The sequence below is a fragment of the Erigeron canadensis genome, chromosome 2, assembly GCF_010389155.1.
Source record: "Erigeron canadensis isolate Cc75 chromosome 2, C_canadensis_v1, whole genome shotgun sequence".
NCBI lineage: Eukaryota > Viridiplantae > Streptophyta > Magnoliopsida > Asterales > Asteraceae > Erigeron > Erigeron canadensis.
Genome location: NC_057762.1, coordinates 27,739,144 through 27,761,429, shown reverse-complemented (window position 1 = coordinate 27,761,429; position 22,286 = coordinate 27,739,144). Strand labels below are relative to the sequence as shown.

The following is a 22,286-nucleotide window of genomic DNA, read 5'->3' as shown; positions in this document are numbered from 1 at the left end:
TTACCATAAATAAACACAGATCCCTCTTAGTGAACAAAGCTAAAAAACAAGCAACAATGACTCCCATCACTCCCGACCCAAAGGTAGCCACCCGTAAAAGAGAGCTGAATGAACCAGGTAAATATCACAACTTACTCTTTATTATAGTTCAAATTCCTTTCGCTTTCATGCTAAGGAGGTACTAGGTACGTACCAGGATCCCACCACATAGCTTTTCAAACACAAAAATTATATGTTGTAATAACTTCATCAACCTATATGTCATTTACAAATGCTACACTTCAATTTTACAGCAGGTAAAGAAGGACCAACGAAGAAACCAAAACCATAGGACCTCCCAGGCAAACGACAAAGCTTTTGGACGACAACTCTTTTGGACGACAACTGATCAGAGCAACTAACCTGTCTTTTTGTTTTCTGATCAATGTCGTGCATCACCAAAGTTATGCATTGTAATAAATATAACAAATGAATGCACCAATGTAAAAGTTAGCATCAACTAATGGCACATCTTTTTTGACTTCAGGTTTAATAATTATTATATTCTATAGAAGAATTACAAAGCCCGCCGCAACGCGTGGGTCATTTTCCTAGTATTCACTAAAAAGTCTAAAAGAAACATATGACTCGAGCCATTTTATAAACACTGCTTTTGTTGCTTCTTTGAAACTGTTATAAAGTCATGACCTATTGCTTCACGTCTGAACAATCTATATATCCCTATCTCTATAAGCCCATCTTTAAAGAGTTGGTGGTAGAGTCGATGGTCACCAAGGAAGAGAGAAAGGGAGGGGGGATAGGAGATCGATTAAAAAGGCTTGGTGGTCGGCCGGTCGTGATGGATTCACTGTTAATAACTTTTTATCATGTAATGGAGTAGAATAAGGACCATTGATCATTTGATCCGGTAATAACTCTACATCATGTGATATAGAAGAACCAGACCAAGACCATTCAGATGGAGACGATAAAAACCTATTGCAATCTTGAAGGAAAAGTTTAATGGTATGTTGGAGAGAATAAAGATATGGGTAACATACAGAGAGAATAAAAACAAAATTACGGGGTTAGAAGGAGTTAGTAAAATCTATGTATGTTGTGGATTGTCCAGCTCACCTGGCCAGTTTAGTTCTGCATGGCATTTTTCATAATCAAAAGACAAAAACATATTCAGAAACTATTTACTATAGTCTGTTTTATTACAGATGAATACCATTGGAGTCACATAGCAATATCCAAACATTGCCTTCATGAATTCATCTTATAACATAAAATGCAGCTAACAAAGAATTTAATTAGTTCCAGCATCTTCTAACTCCTTACTTACTAGAACCAACGTTGAAATATTTATGAATTACCTGGACGATGCATCATTCTCTTCCACCACCTCACCATCTGCTACATCCTTCTGATCACCATTCTCATCATCATTCTCGTTCTCTGCCTCATCTTTATTACCAAAAAGCTTAGACGGCAACAAAGAAGAAACAGCAGCTCGTGCACTAGCTTTCGCTCTCTCTGCTTCTTCAGCTGCTTTAGCAGCAGCCTCTGCCTTTTCTCGCTCAATATCTGCCATCAACTGCACCAAATCTTCCTCTCTTTCTTCTTTGCTAAGCTCCTCTCTTACAAACTCCTGCAACTCATCAGAAAAATCCAAAGGATCCTCCCTCAACATCTTACCAATAGTCTCGAGAACTTCATCATGTTTCTTAATATCAAATAATGCTTTCATTATAAACTTATAACTATCATCATCCATCCTCAGCTTCGGCACCATCATATCAAAAAACGATTTTGCCTCGTCAATCTTCCCAACTTTTACCAACCCATCAATCAACCGATTATAAACTCCTAGATTCGGCCTCAGTTTAGCTTCAACCATAGTCTTGAAATATGCAGCTGCATCATCAGGGCGATCTTCTTTAAAGCAAGTATCCATCAACACAACAAAAGTATACTCATCCGGACTCACCCCTTTCTCACTCATACCATTATAAACTTCCTCCGCTTTACCCAACATCCCATTCTCACACAACTGATCAATCAAATTATTATACGAAAGAGTATCAGGATGACACCGTTTCTCCCACATACTGTTAAACACGTTAACCGCATCATCAAACCTCTTCTCGGCACAATACCCATCCACCACCACATTATAACTCCCTAAATTAACCGCCAACACCTTAGGCGGGCTATGTTCTTCCAACATTCTATCAAACAACTTAACCGCCTCGTCAAACTTCCCATTCTTAAACAAAGCATCCAAAACCGAATTATACGCAATGGCACTCATTTTAACCTTCGAACCCTCACCCATAACTTCTTCAAAACACTCCATCGCCTCCTTCTCCATTCCTTTCAAGAAATACCCATTCATAACACTCCCATAAACAACCCCGTTTTCCACAAAGCCACCAACTTTCTCTTTCAACTCCTCAAAAAGCTCGAAAATTCCATCATGGTTACCGTTCTTAGCATACCCCGACATCAAATAACTATACACAACCGGGTCGGGATCAACCCCTTTTCCTAACATCTCATCTTTAATCTCCAACCCTTTATCCAATTTCCCATTATCAACCAACCCTTTAACCACAATCCTAAAAGTACTAACATTCGGATCAAACGGGGCATTTTCAATCAACTGTTTATAATGCTCCATTGCAGTATCGGTTTTTTTACATTCCATATAAGTACTAATCACAAGATTATAAGTAACCACATTAGCAGCAATTGCAGCCTGGGTAATGAACCTATGTAAATTCAAAAGTTCGGCGTATTTCGCCTGTCGTAAACAACCATTCATAACAGCATTACAAGTAAAAATAGTCGGCTTACAGTTCGAATAAACCGAATGCCGAGTCAACAAAACAGCTTCTTGGAGATCATTTTCACGGATCAGTTTCAAGATTCTGTTGTGTAGATTAAGCCGGTTTCCGGATAAAGCGGAAACGTGTTCGGGGATTTTGGGGGCATTAGGGTTAGGGTTTTGAGCAGGGGAAGGGCGAGGGGATGGGGATTGGGATTGGGTGTTGGAACGGAGAGCATTGAGTGGTGGTTCGATACGGAGACGGCGTTTACGGCGGCGGCGTTCGGCGGCGGCGTCTTCAGGTGTGGCGAAAGAGAGGTGGCGGAGAGGGATGGTGATTGGACGGAAATGGTGGTGAGATTTGAGAAGGGTTTTTAAGTGATTGATGAAAATGGGTTTTGAAAGAGCCATGAGAGAAATGGGGTTTTAGGGTTTTTGATATAATGATTATGACCAGGGAGTGAGGGTTTAAGAAATAAAGGAGTGATAGATATATAGGACCATTTTATGTATCTAATTATCCTCATGGTTATGGATGGGTGATCCAGGTGATCAAATGGGTCGAATTTTGCTGTGATATAATGGGATAAGTACCCGTAACTAATTATGACAGTACCAAGAATTAAAATGTTGGACATACATTTTATGTTTGTCGAGAATTTGATAAAAATGTTCATGTAATCAACCAATTAAAAATATACACGTAGTATCATGTTACATGATTTGAAATATTTATCAAATTAACATATAATGTTCAAAATCTTAGTTTGTTTATATGATTTATTTACATCCCAGGATATTTATTATTCTCGTTATTCTCTTTCTTTCTTTTTTTTTTGAACGGAATTCTCGTTATTCTTTTGCGTTTTATGTCTTTTTGTTTTTTTTTGTGCATTTTATTAGAATGTTCGGAGTTTATTATAATTAAGACTATTTATATCTTACCTCTTTCCATAACCGTTGACTGAGATTCGATATCATTGTTTACTATCTACATGTCAAATGTTGTATACGAGTATAGCTTTGTTTATATACAACTTTGTAACTTAAGTTAGTTGCTACCTACAAGTTATAATCTGTTCTATACATACAATATTTAACCAACAGAAAGCTGGGAAAAAAAATTCTGTTTTTATTAACGAGAAATTTACTTTAGTGTTTAACTAACTTATTTAGTTCTAACTTAAATAATTATAAAATCATTCAAGTCGAACACAGAACCTACATTTCATCCCAAGAGAAGCGAAATGGTGATAGTTTGATACATTTAGTTGAAATGGGTCTTCTGAGTAGCGGTAAGATAATGTAATTCTTTTGCTTTTTTATATGTTACTATTTTATTAATATGTCACAATGTTTACTTTTACTCCTCTTAAGATTTCAAAAGTACTTCAATTTATAGCTTAACACAAGTTCTCTATAATAATCATAGAAACAGTTAAATTATAGAATACTATATTTGAAACATGAACATAGAATTGGGTCCGTGGGAGGTCTGACAGGTTGTTTAACATAACGATAATCACCACAAAAACTGTCTTCAGATAGATATTTGCATTACAAAGCCACGAAATTATTGTGGTGCTCACTCACTACCTTATGTTAAAGGCCAGGTTCACCACTGTTGAAGAATCTCATCGATTCCATCATTCATTTTCTAAGCAGACATAGCTGATTGATTTTTGAGCAAATCGCCAAATCACTATAATCTTCGACTCCAACCTCAGAAAATCTAATAACCAACTCGTTAGAAGGCTTGGATCCAACAGTCTCTTAGTAAGACAAAAGCGCAGTCCTCTAACGGTCCCTCACTCACTTACACAAACTCACTAGTCACTACTGATGGAAAAAAAAAAGAATATAGCTCCCAATTGCTTCACTGCAGCAAGCCAACAAGGTGACAACACATTGGTATCAAATGCTAGAGGTTATAGCATACAATAATGTCCTTTCTTATCGTTATTGAAGGATATCTCTTATATATTTGCAATACAGTCAAACCATTTAGTGCTGGATAGTCGCTGGCTTTCAAATAAGCATAGGTGGCAAAATGGGAAGGTCAAGTGGGTTGGGTTTAGCCTTTAGCACTTTTTAGACTTCACATAACAGATTAAAACCAAGCGTTTACCACTTTTTAGATTTTATAGATAACCAACACTTACATAAGTTTCTATCTAACGATGAGCAACTGTTTGTGAATAACAAAAAGTTTAATAGCCTGCAAATAAATGTTTACACCATTAACACTTTTTGAAAGGTTCACCCATTAGCAACAAAACTTAAGCCAAATTGACCCACTTTCACATATTCGGATTGCAAATGTCGCCTCTAAGACTAAAAAAGATGTGATCAAAGAGCTGTTGTACCTGCAAGTAATTCTTTGGCAAATGCTTGATGGTCTTTCTCAGCTGCCATCGAATCCACCAAAACTAATCTTGCCTCTGGATATGTTATCTGAGTCATGTAGACCAAAACCTTGGCAGATTTTTTAGTATGAGCTGAAATTCATTATACAGTTCAGAAAACTGAGCAGTTTAGTCAACAAATTGATACCATATGTGGATGAATGCCTCAGAGCATAAAAAGTTAGAACCTCGATCCATGTAGTAGTATAGTAGCTCCAAGCAGTCCTAATGCCTCAGATTCTACTAATGTTAAAAATGACTTCTTCCCATCAGCTGTGTAAGTTCTAGACCACTACGAACTGATCCATCAAATATTTTCCATCCTGAAATAGAACAAACAGAGGTTAGAACCAAATAAGAACGCAGGGTTATACAAAAAGTCAAAAAAGTTTTGTAAGTAACGAAATACTAGTATCTTAATCAGAGATGCTAAGATGGCAGTTTAGAGCAATGTACCTAACTGGGCTAATTCGGGTTATGACTTATGATCAATATCCACCAAGTCAAACAGGTTAAGTGGAAGAATGTAGTTAATAAATAAACTAGTCAGAAAAATCAAGTAGGTTGAAAGTCATTCAAAAAGTATTTGATATGCATAAAACCTCCATTTTTCATATTTATTATTTTTTTTTATTTTTTGAACAGCAAAAGGCCTCCAAAATATTATTAACCTTTATTAAAGTAATGTGATAATACAGAATTTGCTCTCCTATGCAGCACATTAATTATAAATTAAACTAAAAACAGGATAAACGAAGGGTTCTAGGCAGTCCCAACCCAACTTGGCCAGTTTTGACCTGCAATTAAGCACCCAACCCGACCTATCAGCATTTTGCCAAATCTATTAATAGGGTGTATCAGCTAAACCAGGCTTCGGATTGAAGAACCTTGATCAAGAAGGCAGAGTGTAACACTAGCACATGTGGCGGTTGCAGCTTTTTGAAGTTGGTGGAGTCCCAGCAGACGCAATTTTACATCATAGAGCTTAATAAACTACAAAGTTTACAAGTCTGGGTTCACAATTGAAATGATGAGATAGCATATTTAGGAGTCAATCACAATTAAGTATGATGCAAGGAAAAATTATGGTGCATACTAGTTGCAAGTCTTTCTCAATGTCAAGTATGATGTCAGAGACTTGACAAGGACTACCAGAGACATTACTAGTCTTCTTAATGTTACTTTATTTCCAGAATCAGATGTGGAAATTACTGGATAACACATTGAAGATGCTTTATTGCAAAGAATGAGCTAAATGTGGGGAGGATAGGGCCCACCTAGAACCGCCTAAAATTTTTCACACTTAGCAAGGTCAGTCTTACGAGCCTCGTTACCGAATGTAATCCTAGTCAGATGATATGGTTCAACAAATAATGCCGAATTGAAGATGTACCATCTGATTGTTTATAAAACTATCAAAAAGTAAGACTAATTGTTACTGAAGCATATTGGAATCATATTAATGATGTGGTACTGTGGTAGAACCTAAAATAAAATTAATGCATGTGAACTGGGGAAAACCACCTAACTGGGCGGCCATGTTCAATAATGCTGGACTTTGCATTTGCAATACTCTCCAACCCTAGTGCAGCCAAATGTTCCTCGCCAATCGTTGTTATGACAGAAGCTGCAAGATCTGAGCTAGAAATTATGTTTGTTGCATCATGAGAAATGGAATGACAGTACCATGAGAAAACAATGCTAAAACAATGATTCAAGAAAGGTTTTTGGAGATCAAAGAAGATATCAACCTCGATAAATGCAATGATCTATCAGTAAATAGATTAAATGCCACAGCAGTGAGAACCTATGTCATGAGATAAGACGGGCCAAATAGTAACCCTATTACAATTAGGGAACTTCAATAACACAAGTAGTGATAAAAGTGTCATGGAAACGAGTTTTTAATATGCTTTCCACAACATCCAACAAAAGGGATACCTCGAAATGACCAAGATTTTGTTAGAATATGAACACATAAACATACATAATTACGAGTAAGCGCAACGGAAAAAATCAAAACATATATGCAATCAAATTAATTAACAATGACTATAATTGAGTTGTGTACCTTATGCAAGCTCCAATAAAGATAATAATAATAAGATTATTATTAGTGCTTAGGGTTTAAAGCAAAACCCCTCTACGATCGCACACTAGACACCCCGAATAACGTATGCTAGTACCCCGATCACTTAACCGAATAACCCTTTGTTACAAACCCTTAACTTGAAGTCGAAAACCCTTAAAGAGAAAGAGAATTTCGGCCACTTCAAGAAAAAGAGAGAAGTTGAGAGAAAACTATGTGAAAAGAAAAAGAATGAAAAACCTAGAATTAAGCCCTCTATTTATAGGGGATAATTAGGTTAAACATAGCTTGGAAAATAAGCTACATCAAGGCTTTCAAAGCCTTAATGTGGCCGGCCCCCTTTAGCTTTAGGGCCCAAATCCATTTTCCAATTTTCACATTTTAATCCTCATCTTTAATTAATTAAATACAATTAACCATTTAATTATGTTTAATTAATCATTTCGTGATCAAACTAATTAATATATTACTTTAATATATCAATTAATATTATCAAGTTACCGTGTCATTTCGTGTGACCCCGTAGGCTTAAACTATTCCCGGACATGCGATTTATAATAAAATGATCACACTCCGACAGATTTTAAGTTGCACGACCTGATCAAGATTAACTTTTTCATCTTCTGAAACAAGTAATTTACTGTGCTGGCTGACACCAGGTCACCTAGTCTTCCTACCATTATACGTTCTCTTACGGTCTTGATACGAGGGCTTCTCAGAAAGGAACCACATGGTTAATTGCTACTTCACTTATCATTTACGTAGACACAACACCAATCATTCTAATCAACAAATAATACCATGTGAAGCAACCAACAGAATAGTCTTCAGCACGTAAAATATTGGACAGAAATGCATCAGTTGAACCTTTTCCTTTGGTCCCAGCAATGTTAATGTCCAGTGTAAATGATACCAGTACAAAACTACTAAAAGGCTCGTCTAAACATAACAATCATTTTATGTTGGTTGAATTAAATGCAATATTTAAAGCAAATAGTGAACCAACCAAGTTCCATAGTTCAATCAAATCTAACAGAAATGAAGGTTCAGCCAAAACACAGACCTTGCATTTAGACTGAGGGTTTTCAAGTGATCGCATAAGTCGCCTCATCTTTCCACAATCATAACCATCATCCAAAATGAGTCTTGAACAAACAAAACATCCAAAAATAAACACTCCCACGCTGAAGTTATTCAGTGTTTAGATAAGCTATTAATGATAGAGTTTAGGTCTGTAAAATCAGATAAGTCATTCTTCAGACTTTAAACCCACATTTCAAAAAACAAAGAAATGGACTGCCCACAACTTTCAAACAATCCTCTCTCACAAATGCAATAATCATATAATTATCAATCATTTAACACAATCTCAAACACCCTACAGGAAAAAATGCTAAGAACATATAATTGTATTCTTGCAAGCATAGGCATACAGAGGAATGTCTTATTCTTTCACGTCCTAATAGTCGTATCAGAAGAGAGTTACTGAATGTAATAAGCTGAAAGCCCATACTAATAGATGGATAACAATCAGTGCTATATCATTTCGTATTTTTCAAAATTGTTCAGCCACCAGATACAAAATTTCAAGTATAATGAATACAGCTAAAACAGCTCGAATTTGTTTGTGGAGGAGAGATGAAATAACAAAAAGAACAAGATTAGCTATGTTACGTGACAATGAGAAGAGCATCTAAATTCTGACTACAAAAAATGCTAATCTTCATGCCACATCATGTATAATTATTCTCCTCCTCCACAATTGAACTACAAATGAAGTCTAACAGAATGAACACTTGTGTCAGCTTGGTTATTGAGTTGCAATTTGTTGACGATGTAGAGCATACTTCACAACCTCATAAAATGATATCACGATTCCAACTGAAGGCCCTGCACGTCCGACACGAGGCCCCACTCCTGTAAATAGTCCCCTCACTCCCCCATCTCTGTACAAAAAACAAGTCTTCACAGTTACCAAACCATATGCTACAGTCTGGAATATACCAATGTGCTATTTAGTCGCATAAAAATACTTGCTTTAAAACAGGAACATACCTCCAAACCTCCATTAGAGTCTGTCTCGTCGTCATCCTTAATGCTCTCGCAGGATCCCTCTGCAATAATAAAAAAGCAAAGAGGAAATTTAATCATGTAAAATCGAAAAGGTTTTTCACAAACTTTGTGTATTAAGAAGAAAATGCTGACATCAAGCTTCAAAGACATACCTCTATTTGTCTTCGGGTTTTTGCAACGTCAAGTGGACATGTGGCAGCAGCAGCAAGGCTACCTGCAACAAAACCAGCAGAGAAATTTGCTCCAAGTACAGTGGCAGCATTGGCTTCATCACCCACCAAACTCAGAAGCCTTCTTCTAACAGGCTCAAGAGTAGACCAACAGATGGCAGAAAAAGGTACATCACGTGCAAGTTGTGCCCCAAGGCCTGTCCAGAGGGCACGATAACTTTGTACTGCAGTCAAAAGAACGAGGCCAGTTAGAACTCAAATCTCAAAAGCAATTATGGTTTTGTAAATATGAAAAATCAGTAGTGTACCATTGCTATTCATATTTGGTGATGTCTTGACATTAGCTAATACATCAACCAACGTCTTCCACACTCCGGGAGCTTTCTTACCAGTGTTAAAATCTTTGAAAGCCTATGCATTAAAATGGAAACTAAACACAGTGAGGATGGGTGTATGCATACTTTGTTTTCCCTTTCAAAACAAAAATAATGAAAAAAAAACTAATATTCAATGCTAAGCAGCCTCATCCTAAGTTTATGACAAAAAATAAGTCTAACAATATACGCTCAGAGCCTCAGAGTTTCTATTGGTGCTACAAAAACAAATGGCAGCTATTAGAAAAGCACCTGCATACGAGTTCGAGCAAGTTCAATGGGATAGCAGGTAGTGCAAGCCAATGAACGTGATAGTGAACCAGCAAGTAAAGGGGCATACGGAGTCATGCTTGGAGCATTCTGAGATGCAAACTCTTCAAGCCAGTTTCGGAATATGTCATAACAAGGAAGATATATTCCCACCTATTGAAAGAAAAAAATATGTTCTAAATAATATTAATAATCAACACAAGCTCAACATTACGGGTCACTTCATAAAAGAGACTTACTGTTGGTATAGCTAGTGCAAGACCAGCATTTGTGCCTCTCCATAATCTAGCAACTCCCTCCTGAAAACGACTCATGTTACACAAGATTTCAGAGAAACAAAAGAAAGAAAGAGGCAGTCGTCAATATAATAAAAAGAAGACAACCAACCTGTCGAATAACTTTGTAGAAAACATCGAGTGTTCCTTTGTACTCGAAACATTCTGGTGGACAGATGGACACTGTCCCGTGTACTCCACCACGAGTACATGATGGAGAACACCTTAGATCCGCAAACAACTGCATAGAAATGATTACAGAATAACATAAGATGATTACCGAGTATACGACCAGCCTTGGAAAGTTCTGCAAATACGTATCTTTTAACTATGTACACACGATAAACAAAAATCCTCCGAGACATGAAAGCAACAAAAAAAAAACAAGTGGTTTCTCACTACTTACAAACTGAAATATGGGATTTCTCACATTCCTCCCAAAAGGATACATAAAGTAATACTCTTGGTAACATTAACTAACTTAATATATATTACAAAACATGAATTAAGAACAAGAAATGTTAAATAGAACAGGTACCATGTTTGGTCCGAAAACTGCCATTCGAGCGGTATGATTAGTCATGGGATGGGAGTAAGCTACACCTGCAGCCTGTGCTTGCAGCCTCGTCTGTAATTATCACAACCATTCAACTATCAATACATACATACATATATAATTAACAATTGATAGAAAAAGAAAAAATAATTAAAGGAAATGAAAAAAAGGAACATACTTTGGCAACATCAAGGGGGTTAACAATAATGGCGGAAAGAAAAGCGGCGCCAGCGGCAGATAAAGCTCTTTCGGAAACCCCTAAATTATCACCGGAATTAGGGGGCGGCGGCGGCGGTTGTTTAATTGGTTCAGGAATCATATTAGAAGCAGGAGGAGGAATAAGTTCAAGTTCTTTTTCATATTCATGATGATGTATTATACAACAAGAATCAGAAGATGATGATGATGTTGTTGGATTCATAAATAAATTATTATTATTATTTTCATCATCATTCTTCTTCTTCTTCTCCAATTTTTCCGTTTCAAAATCTTTGGAATTTTCAAATCCTGTCAAAAACGAATTGCAAGAGAATTATTTATTCGATAATTGTGATTAAATTAGTTTTAATGATAAGAATTTACCGTTTGATGATCGCATTGAAAAGGAAAGGCGGCGAATGTGAATGTGAATCCAAATTGCTTGGAATACAGAGAAACACTCCCAGGCCACAAACCAACCAGGAAAATAAAAAAATTAATTAAAGAATAATAGTAATTAGAAAAACCCAACGGCTGCACATAACGTATGCCATGACTGCCTAGTATATGTTTTCAGACGTGTCGATTTCTAGAACAAACCCCAAATACTAGGTCTTCTATTTTTCCTTATTTATTAATATTTATTTATTATTTATATTTATTATTTTGACCGACTTCTAATTAAGGTATATATTATTTTCCATATACATTTTTTTATCGACAAAACGGATATATTAATAACACTCTAATTCTAAAGCACTCACACAAAGCAATATACTATAAGGTATGGTTTTATAAGCGTAGATAGGTATAATATTGTTAAGGCTCTCAATGTGACGATTTTAAATATACTGTAAAAGAATCTATTATTAACCTCATTATTAATCTTCATAAATCCTATTGTGAAAATATATAAATATTTATAATCTATAATCTATATCTATATATATTTATACTTCCACATAAAAGAAATGATCCATTTTATTTATGGTAATGTTGAAAGTTACTCTATGCAATATTATTAAAATACTCCTTATTCTTTCTCTAAATCATCTTCTTCCTTTTTCACTAATTTAACTATTTTCACTATTATACCTAAAATACCTTTAATGAAATAAATTACACCACCAAGCCTTCCACTCTGACACTAACCATTATATTAATTACATTTATATGAATAGCCTAAATTGTTCATCGTCACCACTATCAGTCGCCACTAATCATCATCACATTGCCGCCACCGTCGTCGCATTTGCACGGGCACCTTGCTAGTATAAAAGAATATCACTTTATTTTTGAAAGTGTAAAATATTATGTAATAGTTTCACTTAACCCCTCTTAATATAATTCACCTACATTATCCTTTAACATTAATGATTATATTACATTATCAATCTTTTAAAATATATCAATTATTTTTACATCAACTATATACATCACTCGACGCCTCATCTAACATCAAGAGTCGCCCCCACCACCACATCATCGCTTCCACGACTACCAGTGCATTGCGCCGGTAATGTGCTAGTATTTAAATATGATTTTCACCATAAATTTAATTTACAATTTTTTTATTTTCTCTCATATTATAAAATATAAAAGTCCAAAATATCATATTAAGTAAAAATATTTAAAAAGTAATAATTAATTATCATAATTCATAAGCATAAAAATTCTCCTAATATATAAGATGATGACATGTGATAAGATTCAGCTTGTCACAATGATGTAAGATTAATCATCTTCTTCATTTAAAGTTAAAGTTAAAGTTATCGTTCAAATTATGATTTAATAGGGACCATCATTAACAAGCTACGGGAAGGACGATTGAGATGGTTTTGTCAAATTAGGAAAAGAGACCAAACAACACCTTTAAGAAAAGCAGAATCTATTCACGTTGACAGCATTTGAAGAAGGGGTAGGCCTAAGATGAGGTGGGAGGAGCGACTAGCGAAGGACCTAAGGGAGCTTGGATTGTCGGATTACTTGACGTCGGATAGGACGGCCTGGAGAACTAGGATTAGAGTAGAGGATTAGGTTAGGGTTGGGTTTTGTGTGACTAAGATCAACATTTTTTTCCCATATTGCCTTGCCCAAGGATGTTAGTGATGGTTTGGCCAGAAGAAGTGGGCCCAACTAAGGTGACTTGATGTTACAAACGGCTTCGCCAGGAGAAGAGCTAGGTCGACGGAGGTGAAAGGACAATATACCAAACACTCAAATAGAGTGTTCTGGAGGAGGTTAAGGAAAAGGAGTAAAAGGCATATGGGAAATAGGTTATGTAGACTTTTACTTAGACTTTCGTTTTCAGTGACCTCCGTAGTAGTTTTTGGCCTTGAGTAGTTATAGACCTAAACCGATGGGGGAGGTCACTATAGCGTTAACCCCAAAATGCTTTGCCCAACTGAGGACATAACCAATGAGAGAATACTTTGAGGACTAAGATTAGTTTAGTGGTTTTGAGAGTCATGTGAGAGGGCTTGAATTAGTCTAGTTAAGCGTTCTTAGTTACTTGGTTTCATATGTTGTTTAGAATCTGTAGGCCCATCGGACACATAAATTATTAGTTAATTACTATTTATATGTATGTATGGGTCTTTTCTTAATACACGTTTTGGTTTCTTGTAGGGGGCTATGCCTATTATGTTTAAATTTTTATTATGTTTATTTGTTACAAAGTATATGGTTGTTATTGTATATGTATTGTCGAACTTGTAATATAGTATGTTAGGTGCATGTCGTCTTAACGTAGTCGGGGGATACTTAGCAGATAGGTACATCTTCTATGCCATTTTTTTCGGCCGACATGTATGAAAACTAAACTCTTTACACTTTTCTACTACTTCTTCTGGCCAAAGGTATTTATGGAAGCAGCCTCTCTACCTTTGAGTATAGGTAAGACTGTCTACAACTCACCTCCCCATATCCCATTTAGGGATTAGGTCTTGTTGTTGGTGTCGTCGTCATCAACCTTTTAAAAAGACTCATTTATGCATATGATATAGTATGTATACACATGGGAGTGATACATTATTTTTCATATTTTACTTGTTTTGATTCTTATTTTTCACCGCCACCACGGGCCTTCTTCACTGCTGTCTGCTGCCATCCTTCCCACCACAAGCGTTTCGAAATGAAGACAACATTTACGATAGTTGTGTCTTCATGTATGGCGAAAGAAACGTGGCGGATAAATTAATTAATGATTTTTGTTTGTTGAAAGATACATTTGGATCATAGATATATGGGTCACTAGCCCACCGGCTCCACATATTATATTTATTACTCTCTCCGTACTACTAGAAGTGTCTTGTTTTAAGTTTTCAAAGTCTAACTAATCTAACTTTGACCCTTAAATAATTTTCATTGTGTTAGATAATACTTGATGGAAGTTATGCGAATTAATTGTGTTTTAGAAGTGTTTTCATTGATATAACTTTCATCAAGTTTTATATAACATAAAAATATATATTTAAGGTCAAAGTTTAAAAATAAAGTCTTTGAATATTCAAACTAGGACACTTCTAATGGGACGGATGGAGTAATTCATAACACTTTTATTGTTAAGATTACTATGTCTATGTGTGTCATATGAACCACTTAGAGCATCCACAATGGTTCAATTTGAAAAGCTTTTTTTATTAAAATAGTATGTAAAATGTGTAAGAGTTTTTTATAAAAGTCTTCTCCTCCAATGATAAAAAGCTTTTAAAAGCTTGAAGTTGAATATAATATAGGTTTTTAAGAGGATAGAGATGATGAAAAGCTTTATATATATCAAGCTATAGGTTTGATCCTAAACCTATTTTTGTACTATATTTATGTATTTTATTTTGCTTTGAGTCTTCAAAAGCTTTTTTTATCATTGGAGAGTAAGACTTTTTTTTAAAAAAATCTTACACACACTTACACACTTTTTATCAAAAAAGCTTTTCAAATTTTGCCATTGTAGATGCTCTTAGACGGATGGTTGTTGACAAACTAGTTTACTCTTATATTTTAGTCGAGAGTTTGCGAAATGAATAGGAGATAAATGTTATGCCTTGAGATATAATATGAATGTTAACTAATCAATGACAAGATTTGATTATAATTATTTCGTATTACAATAAATAAATAGAATTGTACAACGTAATGTGGTGATGGACTATGGTTAAGTGGTGGTGGTGATCGTTGGTGGTGGTTGACTGTTAGTGGTGATAAGTGTAATTGTGTAAGTAATTGATGTAAAGAGTTAGTGCAGATATTTTATAAGATAAGAAATTGAGGATGTAAATTAAATAATTATGAACAAAATGATAATTTTGTGTATAGAAAATTTATGAGAGGGAATGTTAGAATTAAGAGTAGAATGGTATCTTTCATATATATAACAATTTTATGGGAGGGAATATTAGAATCATTATAAAATAATATCGAAAACAAATTCAAATCAAACCGTTTTTATTGTAACACATTGAAAGTGTAAAATGAGACAGAAAGAAAGAGAAACGGGTAAACAGTGAGTGATCCTAGTCAGGGTGACTTGAGCATTTAGCTCTTAAGTGGCCTAACCGATATTCTTATGGTTGCCTTAGACTCTTTCCCTGACTATATATCGAGAGATGTTTACCCTAGGAAGATGGTTGAAACATAAGCAAACATATTACTCGAAGCTAGTGAAATATAAACAAAGTAACAAATTATCATCCGTTACACAAACCTATTTATTCATTAGTTTTATATAGTTTATATATATATATATATATATATATCTCATGAACTTTTAGTTGATCTTGAGTGATTCATTATTTTAGTTGATCTTGAGTGATTGGATGAAGCTCTTTCCTTCTGAAATGTCATTTCTTGTGAGAAAATTCAAGAAATCCCTAAAGCTACTTTCCTTGTACTTTGTGGGATGTTCATCAGTAATAAGTTCTTCGGCAGGTGCCATTTTTTCATCCATTCCCATACTATGTAAACTTGCAATAGAAACCCGAGTCTTATCGTTGTTGAGGGTAACCCTATGAACTATGCTCTTGTATAGTCCATTACTTAGTACCTCCACATGGTCGCCCACATGGACTTGGAGAGCCCCGTGTAGTTCAGGGACTAGTCGCCAAGTGCCATCAGAAGCGTCCATGATTTCAAGACCACACAAGCTGTGATGTACAATGGTTATGCAACTATAGTCCGAGTGAGGTGGCAATCCTAAAGCTAGATGTGGTTCTGGACATTTTGGGTAACAATTAACTGCCATCACTTGCATACCATCTTCCATCTTGTTTTCAAGATATTTTGGGCCAATTCCAAGACTTTCGGTTATGGCCCTCATAAGTTCGAGGGCCAAGTGCCTTGCTTTCATAGCATAATCCCCCATTTTGTCGCTACAAAATTATCAAACATAGTAAAAAGAGAATGTAAGTAAACAACTAAACATATGTGGTATTTAAGTACTAAACATTAATCAAATTCTTACATGTTAAATATATATCCATATTTGTTTGCTATTTACATTACATTACATTTTTGATCAATCTTGATGGTCTAATACGTTCACTACACATTCCGACATATCTGATCACATAGGTATTCTAAACTGTTGTCCAATAAAATTACTTTGCCAATAATAACACGTGGGATTATTCAAGTCGTGAACATCACAACGTGGGCGACGTAAAAACTTTACCAAAAAAATCCTTTTTGCATACGTATTGTCCAACAAGGTTGACGTTACTAATTTTTCGAGTGTATACATACGCATATGCATAATTATACCCTTGTATGCGGTTTGAATCAATATTCTCACCAATTAATTATAACTAATACTGTGATACAAAAATGATCCAAGTCATAAAAGTTGTGTAATTTGGATAATGAGTCGACGAAAAAATGGAAACCAAAAGTGATGGGTACAAAATGAATATATTTAAACAAGGGTTTACGTATAGCCAAATCCAAAGTGGAAGGAGATAATTGAAAATATCTCATTTTACCATATTTTGATTTGATTTTTCTTGTATATCTTCTTGGTCAAATTAAAACAATGGAAAACGTACATAAATTTATGATTGTTACCATGTTTTGGACTTTTGGTTTGATTTGTTGTATATCTTCTTCCCATAGAATAGTGATTGTTTTATACGCATGTGTAATTTCTTAAAGTAGGAATTTTGAAAACTGAATAGTGATCTAGTTGACTATAAATTAGATAATGACAAAAATAGATCCGATGATGTCCCAAGTCAAGTGGGGTCTTTTTCTTCAGATGGGCGTCATCAACATGTAACAAAATTGTATTGTAACTTTTTCTTCAGACAAGAATATTTTTCTCTAGACTCACTTAAAGCCCAATCAAATCAACCAGGCCTTCAACTTTTAACATTTTTTTTTCTTAAAAACATATTTCAAACTACGAAAATTTATATATAGAACACAGTTACTTATTGTATTGTAAATAAATGTTATATTGTAATTAGGGTAACAAGTATGCTGTTAGAAACACCATACTTCCATGATTTTGTGAGGGGGGAGATTTTATATTTATACATGTGATTTTCATGGGGGAATTTGTGAGGGGAAAACATGTTTCTTCCCTACTGCTAGAAGCATATTGGTTTTTCCTATTGTAATATAAAGAACGTTATATATAAAGCTGAACTAAGATGTTTTTAGCTAATAAAGAATGTAAAAAAAAATGTCTTGTAATTTAAAAGAATGTTATAAAGAATGTAAAAAAATGTCTTTAGCTAATAGAATGTTACCGGTAATCAGATGGTTTATCGGGCCATTGTTGGATCCAATCATTCAAAGGATGAGCATAGTGCTTAAGAAAAATCCTCCAAAACTGAGTTTTGTCAACCCCATCTTTTAGACTTGTCCCATAGCGAACTGGCTTGTGAACGTCATTAGACATGTACCTTGTCTTCTCTGTTGTTGGCAGGTTGAAAAACCCAAATGCAGTTCCTAATGCATCGTCGAGCACTTTTTGTGATATCCCATGGTTGATTATCTTAATTGCCACAAAAAAAAAAAAAAAAATTAAACAAAATATTGGCATTTCGATAATGATATTGAAAAATGTCTAAGACACCTACCTGGAAAAAGCCACTTTCGCGACAAACATTTCCAATGTTCTTGACAATGTTGGGTCGTTGATCAGGATCATTGAGACCAGCTAAGTCAATGACCACTACATTTGTGATTTCCGGGTTCAAACTTGGTCTACTTGATGTTGAGATTTCATAAGATTTAGGGACATATGAAAACTCTTTTTCTGGTGGTGTTTGGCCTATTGGGTATCTCTTGTTAGCATCATCATCGCTCTCCATGTTCAAATCAAACCAAGAAATGAGTTTAATTCCAAAAGGACCATACTACTATTTATAGTTTTCCAAATACAACCTCAAAAGTACTATAAATAGAAACATTAAAAGTTATATGATGATACAAGTGTAAAAGTTAGTTTTAATATTTGACCATTATTTGTTACCACAAACATATCAAGTTGTGCTAGTGGCGAGTACGGGGACAACCCTGTTTTTGTTAAATGGTATATTTCAAAAACGGTTTCCACAAACGCAGACATCTATGTCGATTTTTAGAATTTTGCATCATTTCTTTTGTCATCAAACAAATTTTCATATTAAATTTAAGAAGTATACTTGCTATATGAAAAGTGCATTTTGGTTCTTTCCTGAAAAGACAATGACTACTATCATTTTAAATGAATTTACTTTAAATTTTAAGTACTTTTTCAAAATATAATAATACAAATGATTTATAAGTAAGTATTGGATACTCGCAAGTTAACGAGAGGAGAATCTCGAACTCGGAGGTGTGCCCAACTAAGATTGTCCAAAATGTTAAGTCCCATGAAATCTTGAGGTATAACCGTATAAGAATAAAGATAATACATAATGCAGGTGTCCCTAGTAGGGAGGATTGATGCAATTTTAATCTGATATAATTATTGTTTGAAACCAGCACGTTACTCGTACAATGCGGCAATCATCGTGATGGCGACGTTGTGGTATTGAGGCCGACTGTTGGTGCTAGATGAGGCGTCAAGTAGTGTAAATAATTGATGTAAAGGGTTGATGGAGATATTTTAAGAAATAAATGATTGATATTGTAATTTAATCATTAATGTTAAGGGGGTAGCGTAGATGAATATATTTTAAGGGCTGATAAGTAAAAATATTACATATTTTTTAACATTTTCAAAAATAAAGTGTTGTTTTTTTATAATATAGTATAGATATAGATTGTATATTCAATTGGTGTTTTCGTATGTTTATAAGGGAATACTAGCACGGTATTCGCGCAATACGGGGTAGTCATGACGTCGAAGGTGTGGTGATGGGGCGACGTACCTGTGGTAATAGAAGTGACATCGGGTGGTATAACGCAGTCCTAAGGGCTGCATTTAATGTGTATAAAAAATTTGTACATTTCTATATCAAAAACCCACCCTTGAATTTTAAGATAAGTGTACAACTATTTAATGCACCTTAACTGCAGCCCTAAAAGCTGCGTTTAGCAAAACCTATAAAAAAAATAATTAATATAAACAGTTATTAGATATATTTTAAAAAATAAAAAATTAATAGTATAATTTAATAGCTTTTTAGATAATTCTTTCATATAACTTTCTTTAACAAATTGGCGATTTTTTATAATATTACATTGAAAAAAAAATAACGTAACAAAATTAAAGAAAATGCAATCTATCTAGCAAATACCGCCTTTCAAAAAAAAATCTAGCAAATACCAACGGCTGCCTTTTTTGTCTTTTTCTTAATGATAGAAATGGAGTTCCGAGAGTATTGAAAGCGGAACCACCTCAAATTCCGTAAATTGCGAACGGGAGGGTACTCAACTTGTTACGGTTTTATTTTGACCCCCCAAACCCCTCCTCGCACGATCCATTTACTTGTCTTATTTCCCCAACTTGATTGATTCTCCTACTTCATTCTTATCTAATCCGTTCGGTTCGATTTTATAAATACCATTAATATGGTTTGTTGGTATACAAGTACATGTGTGAAACTAAAACTTGAGTGGTAATTTTGTTTGCTGATTCGATTGTTTTGAAAACCAAGATATGATTCTTTTTATTAATATTATTCTAAAATTTTCCTTATATATGTCGAAAGCTATACAACAATACAATTATCATAAATTAAGTTGTTTGTTGAGGGCTTAAGTTGTTTACATTGACTAATAACTAGACGGATGTTCGCACAATACGTGATAGTGGCAGACTGGCAGTGTGGTTGTGACAATGACAGGTGGCGACTGGTGATGGTAATGGTGACAACAACGAGTAATGTAAGTTATTTACATAAGCATCTACAAAAAGAAGTATACAACTATTTAAGTGTGATTATATCAATTGAATGTTGCACCATTCCACCCATGTTACATTTTTGTTTGTTTGATTTCTATATCACAAAATCTCTATGTTATTAGAAATCATCGTCCTCAAGCTATAGCATATTGCCATATTGTTTGAATTTTTGATGATAAAGACAACGACGATCACTCTTTCCAAAAGGTGACGCGTCTTCGATAGTTTGATGATTTTCATTTTCAAGTAAGTGGGGTGACTATGTACATAATAATATATGGTCAATTTTGATTTTTAGCGTTAACCTATCACCAAGGCCCAAGGGGGCGTTTGGTTCTCAGAATATTTCTATGGAATTCGAATCTGTCAAATGAATTGAAATTTGAGGAATTGGAATATGAAAGTTTTAAAATTTGTTTTGTGTTTGGTTGACAGAATTCAATGTAATTCTATTAATGGAATTTGAATGCAAACTATTACAAATGACAAAAATACCCTTTGTTAAACTCTTGTATTTTTATCAATTTAATAATATATTATTATACATCTTATATAATAATAATAATAATAATAATAATAATAATAGTAGTAGTAGTAGTAGTAACTATTATTATATTATCATTATAATTATTATTAGTATATTATTATTATTATTTTTAAGAATAACAATATATAATAGTAATAATAAATAAGAAACAAATAAATATAATAATGATAATAATAAAAATAATAATAGTAATAAAATTAAAAATAATGAATGATAATAAACAAATATACTAATAAGAATAAATATTTCTAAAATAATACTAAATGTAAGTACAAATATTAAAAATAATAATAATAATAAATATATGACAATAATAATACATATAAAAATAAAATAATAATATAAAAAATAAAAACAATAATAAATAATAAAATGTTAATACTAATAGTAATAAAAATAATGAATGATAATAAATAAATATAGAAATAAAAATAAAGACTAATAAAGTAATAATAAATATAAATACTAATATAAAATAATAAATAAATAATAATAAAGATATGATGATAACAATATTAATAAAAATAATAATAACATAAAAAGTAATAATAACAATAACAATAATAAAGAATAAAAAATTTAATAATAATAAAATAATAAAAAATTTAATAATAATAAAATAACAATGTTAATAATAATAAATAAGAATAATATTAATAAATAAAAATGTCATAATGATTATGTTCTACTAATTAAAAATAAATAAAAAATAATAATATATTTATACCAATAATAAACATTAAATATAAAAATACTAATAATATTAAGAAATAATATAATAACAAATAAAAATATTATTAATAATAAATAATATTATAAATATATATTTTTTAATAATAATAGTTAAAAAATGATATTGATAATAACATTAATGAATATTAAATAATAATAATAATAATATAAATTATTATAATAATATTATATATTAATATTGAGAATTAGTTATATTAATAATAATATTGATAACATTAATATAATGATAACAATAATAACAATAGTAGTGATGTGACTAATTTATACCCATTACCCACATCATTATTGGCCATTTTACTATATATTTTAAGTCGTTTTTGTATGCATTTGGCGCGTTTATGGTGTTTGTTAGTGTTTTCATGCTCTGAACAGGTTGCACATTCATTTGGTACATTTTCGGGTGATTATTGGCCAGAAAGTACGTTATATTGAT

At 33.4% G+C, this 22,286-nt stretch overlaps 3 protein-coding genes and 1 pseudogene across 3 annotated transcripts; all 4 read right to left on the bottom strand.

Moving 5' to 3' along the window:
* Positions 1–1,167: 1,167 nt before the first annotated feature.
* LOC122586688 (pentatricopeptide repeat-containing protein At3g49240, mitochondrial) lies at positions 1,168–3,289 on the bottom strand. Its single transcript, XM_043758673.1, has one exon. It carries the CDS (start codon positions 3,221–3,223, stop codon positions 1,355–1,357), a length of 1,869 nt encoding a protein of 622 aa, XP_043614608.1. The 5' UTR covers positions 3,224–3,289; the 3' UTR covers positions 1,168–1,354.
* A 1,173-nt stretch (positions 3,290–4,462) lies between these two features.
* On the bottom strand, positions 4,463–8,817 carry LOC122588011 (annotated as a pseudogene).
* Positions 8,793–11,793, bottom strand: LOC122586689 (mitochondrial carrier protein MTM1-like). Its single transcript, XM_043758674.1, has 10 exons — positions 11,607–11,793; positions 11,203–11,531; positions 11,007–11,096; positions 10,581–10,709; positions 10,433–10,492; positions 10,176–10,346; positions 9,858–9,960; positions 9,532–9,773; positions 9,362–9,420; positions 8,793–9,252 (listed from the first exon to the last, which is right to left on the bottom strand). Exons 1-10 carry the CDS (start codon positions 11,620–11,622, stop codon positions 9,117–9,119), a joined length of 1,335 nt encoding a protein of 444 aa, XP_043614609.1. The 5' UTR covers positions 11,623–11,793; the 3' UTR covers positions 8,793–9,116.
* A 4,220-nt stretch (positions 11,794–16,013) lies between these two features.
* On the bottom strand, positions 16,014–18,532 carry LOC122586421 (flavanone 3-dioxygenase 3-like). Its single transcript, XM_043758413.1, has 3 exons — positions 18,299–18,532; positions 17,966–18,213; positions 16,014–16,588 (listed from the first exon to the last, which is right to left on the bottom strand). Exons 1-3 carry the CDS (start codon positions 18,530–18,532, stop codon positions 16,015–16,017), a joined length of 1,056 nt encoding a protein of 351 aa, XP_043614348.1. The 3' UTR covers position 16,014.
* Positions 18,533–22,286: the final 3,754 nt, after the last annotated feature.

Excerpts from the sequence above, each read along its gene's own strand:
- LOC122586688 (XM_043758673.1), bottom strand. The coding sequence starts at position 3,223 with ATGGCTCTTTCAAAACCCATTTTCATCAATCACTTAAAAACCCTTCTC.
- LOC122586689 (XM_043758674.1), bottom strand. Across the intron at positions 11,097-11,202 it reads ACCCCCTTGATGTTGCCAAA|ACGAGGCTGCAAGCACAGGC; the intron begins GTATGTTCCTTT and ends TGATAATTACAG. Across the intron at positions 9,774-9,857 it reads ACCAAATATGAATAGCAATG|TACAAAGTTATCGTGCCCTC; the intron begins GTACACTACTGA and ends TTTTGACTGCAG.
- LOC122586421 (XM_043758413.1), bottom strand. The coding sequence starts at position 18,532 with ATGGAGAGCGATGATGATGCTAACAAGAGATACCCAATAGGCCAAACA. Across the intron at positions 18,214-18,298 it reads GCGAAAGTGGCTTTTTCCAG|ATAATCAACCATGGGATATC; the intron begins GTAGGTGTCTTA and ends GTGGCAATTAAG. Across the intron at positions 16,589-17,965 it reads GATAAACCATCTGATTACCG|CGACAAAATGGGGGATTATG; the intron begins GTAACATTCTAT and ends ATAATTTTGTAG.